The sequence below is a fragment of the Anomaloglossus baeobatrachus genome, chromosome 3 (genome assembly GCF_048569485.1).
Source record: "Anomaloglossus baeobatrachus isolate aAnoBae1 chromosome 3, aAnoBae1.hap1, whole genome shotgun sequence".
NCBI classification, from domain to species: Eukaryota; Metazoa; Chordata; class Amphibia; order Anura; family Aromobatidae; genus Anomaloglossus; species Anomaloglossus baeobatrachus.
This window is the reverse complement of record NC_134355.1, coordinates 683,577,243-683,586,292: the sequence shown is the minus strand read 5'-3', so window position 1 is coordinate 683,586,292 and position 9,050 is coordinate 683,577,243. Positions and strand designations below refer to the sequence as shown.

At 43.1% G+C, this 9,050-nt stretch overlaps 1 protein-coding gene across 1 annotated transcript; it reads left to right on the top strand.

Moving 5' to 3' along the window:
• The first annotated feature begins 3,097 nt into the window (after positions 1 to 3,097).
• On the top strand, positions 3,098 to 3,997 carry LOC142297422 (taste receptor type 2 member 38-like). Its single transcript, XM_075341650.1, has one exon. It carries the CDS (start codon positions 3,098 to 3,100, stop codon positions 3,995 to 3,997), a length of 900 nt encoding a protein of 299 aa, XP_075197765.1.
• Positions 3,998 to 9,050: the final 5,053 nt, after the last annotated feature.

Here is a 9,050-nt window from a genome sequence, read left to right as displayed (position 1 = left end):
GGAGCTGTTGGGAGCACCTTATGATGCTTTGCTACATGATTTCTGAACCATTATCCCCTGGGGGAACTGAATGTATTAAACTCCTTGGCATGTTACTGTTGCTTATCCTACCAATTTTTTTAAAAAAAAAAGCTGTTTGGAGTACCTACTGATGCTGTGCTACATGGTGTTTAAACCATTTCCCCCTGGGGAAACTGATTTTTTTTTTTTTTAAATCCTCTGTGTTAGCTAGTGGAATAAAGCCTGAGTGAAACAACTGCCACTTCCACGGTGCTGCATGCTTCACAAACTGCGGTCTAGGAAGCAGGTGATGATGCCTCCTGCTCCCAACCTGCTTTAGGTCAGATGCAATCATCATCAACGACATCAGCTTCGATGTCCAAGTGTAGCATTCATTTGTCCATAAAACATACATTTCTGAATCATTTGAATAGAATTTGAATAGAGGGCCACTTTAGCCGGTGGTGTTGGTGGAATAGGAGGAGGACAAGTCCAACATCCAAATGGCCACATTGGCAATAGCACTGTAAAGTGATATGGAGTACGTATTCCAACTTTCACACTAATGATATCGGGGACGCATAAAACTACAAATGACTGCCATCCCTCCCCAATGTATGTTACAGGGCCCACCTCAGAGCCCTAAGAAGTCTGAGATTTGAAAACAGCCAGTGGCCCTTCCTACATTTGAGTAGAGGGCCACTGGAGCTGGTGGTGCTGGTGGAGGAGGAGGAGGGCAGGGTCAACATCCCAACGGGCACATTGTAGCTGACCTTTTAAAGTGCTGTCAAATATGTCCAAAAAAAGATGTGAGACAGACACCAATAATAATGTATAAGTTAGGGGTGCTTCACACATAGCGAGATCGCTACCAAAATCGCTGCTACGGCACGGTTTTGGTGACGCAACAGTGACCTAATTAGCGATCTCGCTGTGTGTGACACTGAGCAGCGATCTGGCCCCTGCTGCGAGATCGCTGCTCATTACACACAGCCCTGGTTCGTTTTCTTCAAAGGCGCTCTCCCGCTGTGACACACAGATCGCTGTGTGTGACAGCGAGAGAGCGACGAAATGAAGCGAGCAGGGAGCAGGAGCCGGCATCTGGCAGCTGCGGTAAGCTGTAACCAGGGTAAACATCGGGTAACCAAGGTGGTTACCCGATATTTACCTTAGTTACCAGCCTCCGCAGCTCTCACGCTGCCTGTGCTGCCGGCTCCGGCTCTCTGCACATGTAGCTGCAGTACACATCGGGTTAATTAACCCGATGTGTACTGTAGCTAGGAGAGCAAGGAGCCAGCGCTAAGCAGTGTGCGCGGCTTCCTGCTCTCGCGGTTATGATCGCTGCTTCGGCTGCTGTGTTTGACAGCTAAGCAGCGATCATAACAGCGACTTACAAGGTCGCTGTTACGTCACAGAAAATGGTGACGTAACAGCGACCTCGTTGTCGCTGTCGCTTAGTGTGAACCAGCCCTTAAAGCCCTTTCTAATCGAAAAAGAGAAAAAAACGTAGAAAACGAAACGTGTGAACATATCCTAAAGTGGTTTTTTTTGGAGGTCGGGGCTTGATGTTTTATTACAGTTATTAGGCACTAGAAACTGTTTCTTAGCAATTTCCCCTCTTTTACTTTGGTTTGAGAGCAGTTCTGGCGACTATGTAAACGCCGCGTGCTGCTCTGACCACGTTATTCAAAAACACCAGAAATGCAGTGAGGCCCCTTCTACAGGCTGTGCCCATACTGTTTCAGCCTTTTCCCATCCATTTCAGCCTTTTCCTCAGTCACCACAGGTCAGCGACAGGTCCGACGTAAAATTATTCTGGTTTCCCATAGACTTACATTGGGGGTCGAATATTCGCGAATACTCAAATAGCGGCGAGGTATTCACCGGATATCCATTAAAGCGAATAATAGGGTATTCGATCATCCCTACTTTCAACCCATTGGAAGACAGAAAGCATTAATCGTGATAGCGTACAGTAAAGAAGTATCTGTTCAGCACAGTGAACGTGACTGAACTACGTTGCACTGTGACTGACAGAACGTATTCAATAAACGGGACAGACAAAACGTGTTGAGTAAACGTGACTGAACTACATCACACTTGTTTAGTAAATATGAGTGAACTACGCAGGGCTGATGTCAGCACCCACCGCTGCCCACACACATCGTGCCATCATGCCGCAATCATTATTTTCCTCTGCATTTGCTAATTTTCCCCTTTCCTCTCCATTCGCTCTCTAACACAGGTTCTGTGACAGTCTGTGTCATGTTGCTAAGGCCGCAGTCGGGTATCTAACGGGCCTGCCTGCACCACTCCCTCAACAACCCCCACATCCAATCCGGAGGCAGCTGGGCAGAGAGGTGGGCGGGACATGCCAAGGAGGAAATAGGAAGCAGCCGCCTCTCCCAGCGTGCAGGGCCAGCGAGGGGAGGGAGAAAGTACTACAGAGTATGAAAAGAGAAGAAAGTGCAAGGCTGCTGCTGGGGTGTATATAGAGGCTTTGGCTTGTGGGGTGTATAAAAAGGCTGCTGGGGTGTATATGCTGGGGTTTATATAGAAGCTGCTGGAGTGTATATAGAGGCTTCTGTGTGCGGCAGTGTCTGTGTGCGATGAATCAGCGAAGCGTGGTTCAAATCCCGCGGCAATTCGCGGCCGGACTGCACCTGTCGCTGATTGGTCAGGGGCGGGTGGCGCAACCACTCAGCAACATGGAATTTCCGTTACACACAGACAGAATTAGACAATTATATATATATAGATTATTATTATTATTATTATTATTATTATTATTATTATGCTGTTTTTTCATTAATTGCTATGGTCTGAACCAATCAGCATTACCTTTACCTAGCACAAGTTAGTATCACCTGTAAACAAATCATTCTCCAGTCACCATCCCCACTAACCACATAAACCTTAGTTCATTCAAATCGGATCAGAATGGTTTAGTTATTTAAAGATTAATGACCAAATGCCATGCAAAGTATAAAACAAATCCATGAATTAAATCACCTTTAGTAACAATGACTGTAGACAGATTTATCTTCACATTGGAGCCAAAGGTTTACGGAGAATTTGTGACTCCTGGCCATTAAGCATGACACCGGAATATTTTGAAATTATTGCTGGATTTTTCCTAATTACAATTGTTTGCATTTTGGTTGCCATTGGAATTATTGTAAATATGTTCATTGTTACGATAAACCTAAATCGCTGGAAGAAAACCCAAGCTCTTCAGTCCATTGATATCATCATTACGAGCTTGGCCACGGCGAGGATCATACTTCTAGTTTTGTATGTTCTGTTTATTATTGACAATCTGTGCAATCAGTCAGTGACTAATGTGATCTTGTTTCCTGAGTACACGATCACTCTGACTCTATCTGTAGAGTTCTGCAATCTGTGGTGGGGCTCGATGCTTTGTGTCTTCTACTGTGTGAAGATCACAAACTACAACAACAGATTTTTCATCAGACTCAAGATGAACATCTCCAAGATGGTCCCCTGGATGCTTCTCGTCTCTGTGGTTCCATCATTCCTGTCCAGTTTGCCATTCAAGTGGTTTGTATTTTCTTTTCAGACTTTTAATCGCACAACCGGTCTAACTGGAGTTGTAAAAACAGATTGGTTCGCTTACTTTATGATTTGTTTTGTGGGGTCTTTTGTACCATTTGTCATATTCTGCTTTTTCGTTGGTCTTTTGATTGTGTCCCTCCTTAGACATTCCAGAAAAATGAGCAGCAGAGGTTTCGGGTTCACTGAAGGTCAACGTGACACTCACCTCAGAGTCATCTGGAACATGACCTCGTTCCTCTTGTTTTATGTTCTATATTTTTTAAGTTCTAACTTATATCCCATCAGCATAATTTTCAAGAAACAACTACTTACTCTTCTGTGCTTTATTTTTTCCACCGCCTTCCCAAGTCTACACTCAATCTCTTTGATTGTTGGAAATCGAGAATTGAAAAAAAACATTCTTACCATTATCTGCTGGTAATGGGTAAGGGATGAACCTCCTAGACATTGTAATATTCATTTCTAAGAAACTTAACCAGCACAATGAATGTCAGACATTAACCAAAAAATAAAACAAAACATAAATACTAATAAACAGAAGACTATAGCACTCACAAACCAGCGTTGTGTAGACTTATGATCTGTAACATGTACGGGGTAAAAATTAGACCAAAAGACTTGCCTGTATTGTACACCAAACTGGATGAGTAGATGGATACATGTCCTCACCTGGAGGTCCTCTGTAGGCTGAAGAGGTTACCGGTGGTGTGGATGCCTGTGCTGAAGTTGTTAACCTCGAAACTGGCAGCGTGTGCAAGGTATGAAGGTGTTCTGCGATGCGGGCTTTAAGGGGGGTGACTGTTTCTCCTACCCCGCAGAATGAACGGTGTGCGGCAAGGAGCTAGTGTCGGAATCCAGAAGCCCCGGCCGGCGGCTTCCCTGGATACCCGAATGCACGAGTGAAGAGAGCGTGTGATGTCAAAGAACTCAAGACAGGCTACCGAAGCCTGTGGGGGGCAACAACTTCAGCTTCAGCTGTACAACTCATTTGCCATTGAGCGCTGGTATATCCTATCCCCTAAAACATAAATACTAATGTAGCCTCCTACAGACTTTCTTTTGAGGATGGTAGTTGTAAATTTCTGAGTCACATTTTTGGTACGTATAAGTTAGCTTATATGTATTACAAAAAGTTTTTTTTATTTTTTTACTAAGATGGAATGACATACATGAAAATATTCCTCTATTGTCATGTTATAGTTTTTCTTTTTTTCCAGCTAATCAAGATACCAAATTTCCAAGCACAATGTGAGGTTTCACAGTAAGCAATAAATATAATTTATTTACCAAATAAAAATGTATCTGTATTATGTTTTGCTTTGGCTTTTATTATTTGAGTTACAATTTTACTTATTACTTTATAACCCTATTGAGTAGAGATTAGCGGATTGCTTTTCGTAGCCATGCTTCGCAGCCAAAGCCATGGACAGGAGTTGTACGAATTTTCCTACCCTCTATGATCCCAGGTTCAGTTTATGATTTGTTAAAGACCATCAAAACAATTAAACAAAAAGAGGAAACTTGTAAAAGTCCGAAAAAAACTCTAAAAGCAGATATTTATTAATTATAATTAAAATTGGTCAAAGCCATATAACATAATTAGCTACAACGGTCAGTAAACACACAGCAAAAGTCGTGCAGGGGTGAGTACAGATAAGTAGGGTTAGCTATAAAGTGCGGGATAATCCAGTGTAAACAAATTGTCCTCTTAAAGATGATATAGGAGTATAAGCTTAAGGGATTGGGCTAAAATTCCCTAGTCTCACTCCTTCCTAACCGCGGAGGTTAATACACCGTAATGTTTTGGGCGCCCCCGCTCAACGTCGACTTGCCCTATAAACCTTTTACTTAGCAAATTGCCATATCCATACCCATCACCCTGGGAGTTGCAGTTAGTGCTGAAGTCAGAATACAATCACACATTGCACAAGGTCAGTATTGAGGATATAAGTGATAGTAATGCGCTGTTGGTCATAAAATCAGTCCCAAATGGGACAAACTATGAAAATTGTCCTATTAGAGATCACTGCAGTCTATAGATAACATTTGGTTGAGAGACACATCTAAATATAAGGGTCCTTTGACCAACAGAACATTATAGACCCAAAAGAAAGTATGGCCGATTAAGGGGTTAAACTTATCTTGCTGGTAATTTGACTCCCAGAAGAAACCCAACGCGTTTCACCCTAATTTTTTGGAGTTCATCAGGAGATGTTAACTAGCCGTGAGAAATTCACTGTACTTTAGGCCACCTTATAGTTTATAGTGTCCTCTTATGGATCTGTATAACAATTCCCAAAAGCGTCCTCCTGAACAATGTAGGGAGGAATTCCAGCACAACCGCCCTGTAAATACGAGGCTATAAAGATCCACGCTTGTGTAGCGCACATCTACTTTTTAAAGCAGTAAATTTCCCGCCGCCTCCCTTGTGTGGCTTCCGGATAGGGTTTTTTTGGTCTTTTATCAGTTTATGATTTGCCAAGTTGGTACTTCATCAACTTTATGCCAGGCCAGAGAATCAAACACCGTGTTATGAAACCAGGAAGTTCAGGAAATTCATGCAGGTCTTGTCTACGACCAGAAAACAATCAAGAACTATATTTTGCACTTCACTATGTACATTTAAGATAAAATGAATTATCATTAAATTTATAAAAAAAAAAAAGTCACTAGAATCTGAGTTTTTGTACCATCTGCTTTTGGCAAATCCAGGAAAGGAGCAGTAGGGTGACATTTTACTAGCCTATGGAAGACCAGTAAAGGGTTAAATATGTACATACTGACCCGAATGTCTTCTGGCTGGCTACACAGCCTCGCTCCAGTCTTCTTTTTAGACCGTGAGGTCAAAATGTCTCAAGATTCAGTCAACAACAGAGATATTAAAGACCCTCATTCCAGTGATATGTCACTTATTAGACTTAAGGCCCCATCACACGCAGCGATATCGTTATCTTTTGTGCGTCACAGGCAAATCGTTGCCCATGGTGCACAAAATCGTTTGGAGCCACCACACGGACTTACCTGCTTAGCGACGTCGCTGTTGCCGGCGAACCGCCTCCTTTCTAAGGGGGCGGTTTGTGCGGCATCACTAAGCGGCTGCCCAATAGAAGCAGAGGGGCGGAGATGAATGGCCGTAAAAGCCCGCCCACCTCCTTCCTTCCTCATTGCGGGCGGCCACAGGTAAGCTGCAGTTCGGCGTTCCCGGGGTGTCACACGTAGCGATGTGTGCTGCCTCGGGAACGACGAACAACCTGCGACTTCAACAATCAACGGTATTTTGAAAGTGAATGACGTGTCAACGATCAATGATAAGGTGAGTATTTTTGATCTTTAACGGCCGTTCGTTGGTGTCACACACAACGACGTCACTAACGATACCGGATGTGCGTCACGGAATTCGTGACCCCGGCGATATATCGTTAGATACCTGGCTGCATGTGACGGGGCCTTTAGAGTTGTATTTGCAATACAATCAGTGTTTTATCAGCAGGAGATTATCATTAGAGGACTAAGTGTCATATGCCAGGCAGTCAGGATAATCTATGGAACACTGCACCCACCATTGATCAGCAGTTAGCTGAATAAATACAGTTAGGTCCAGAAATATTTGGACAGTGACACAAGTTTTGTTATTTTAGCTGTTTACAAAAACATGTTCAGAAATACAATTATATATATAATATGGGCTGAAAGTGCACACTCCCAGCTGCAATATGAGAGTTTTCACATCCAAATCGGAGAAAGGGTTTAGGAATCATAGCTCTGTAATGCATAGCCTCCTCTTTTTCAAGGGACCAAAAGTAATTGGACAAGGGACTCTAAGGGCTGCAATTAACTCTGAAGGCGTCTCTCTCATTAACCTGTAATCAATGAAGTAGTTAAAAGGTCTGGGGTTGATTACAGGTGTGTGGTTTTGCATTTGGAAGCTGTTGTTTGGACCAGACAACATGCGGTCTAAGGAACTCTCAAATGAGGTGAAGCAGAACATCCTGAGGCTGAAAAAAAAGAAAAAATCCATCAGAGAGATAGCAGACATGCTTGGAGTAGCAAAATCAACAGTCGGGTACATTCTGAGAAAAAAGGAATTGACTGGTGAGCTTGGGAACTCAAAAAGGCCTGGGCGTCCACGGATGACAACAGTGGTGGATGATCGCCGCATACTTTCTTTGGTGAACAAGAACCCGTTCACAACATCAACTGAAGTCCAGAACACTCTCAGTGAACTAGGTGTATCTGTCTCTAAGTCAACAGTAAAGAGAAGACTCCATGAAAGTAAATACAAAGGGTTCACATCTAGATGCAAACCATTCATCAATTCCAAAAATAGACAGGCCAGAGTTATATTTGCTGAAAAACACCTCATGAAGCCAGCTCAGTTCTGGAAAAGTATTCTATGGACAGATGAGACAAAGATCAACCTGTACCAGAATGATGGGAAGAAAAAAGTTTGGAGAAGAAAGGGAACGGCACATGATCCAAGGCACACCACATCCTCTGTAAAATATGGTGGAGGCAACGTGATGGCATGGGCATGCATGGCTTTCAATGGCACTGGGTCACTTGTGTTTATTGATGACATAACAGCAGACAAGAGTAACCGGATGAATTCTGAAGTATACCGGGATATACTTTCAGCGCAGATTCAGCCAAATGCCGCAAAGTTGATCGGACGGCGCTTCATAGTACAGATGGACAATGACCCCAAGCATACAGTCAAAGCTACACAGGAGTTCATGAGTGCAAAAAAGTGGAACATTCTGCAATGGCCAAGTCAATCACCAGATCTTAACCCAATTGAGCATGCATTTCACTTGCTCAAATCCAGACTTAAAACGGAAAGACCCACAAACAAGCAAGACCTGAAGGCTGCGGCTGTAAAGGCCTGGCAAAGCATTAAGAAGGAGGAAACCCAGCGTTTGGTGATGTCCATGGGTTCCAGACTTAAGGCAGTGATTGCCTCCAAAGGATTCGCAACAAAATATTGAAAATAAAAATATTTTGTTTGGGTTTGGTTTTTTTGTCCAATTACTTTTGACCTCCTAAAATGTGGAGTGTTTGTAAAGAAATGTGTACAATTCCTACAATTTCTATCAGATATTTTCGTTCAAACCTTAAAATTAAACGTTACAATCTGCACTTGAATTCTGTTGTAGAGATTTCATTTTAAATCCAATGTGGTGGCATGCAGAGCCCAACTCACGAAAATTGTGTCACTGTCCAAATATTTCTGGACCTAACTGTACAGTGTACACAGAAAGCAACCAATCAGGGGTGTGGTGTTATGGAGGGTGTTTCTGTTGGATTCGTTGTTGCTGGTTGTGAAGAGGTTAAGATTCTTCCTGAGGATGTTTTTGTGTTCCCTCTAGTGGTCAGTGCTGGAGAGGAGTCAGGCTCTTTGCTTGTCACTAAGACTGGTACAGGGCCTGACTCTAAAGCCCGCTTTACACGCTGCAATGTATCTTACAATGTGTCGG

Bases quoted from the DNA above. Each gene is read 5' to 3' on its own strand.
- LOC142297422 (XM_075341650.1), top strand. From the start codon at position 3,098: ATGACACCGGAATATTTTGAAATTATTGCTGGATTTTTCCTAATTACA.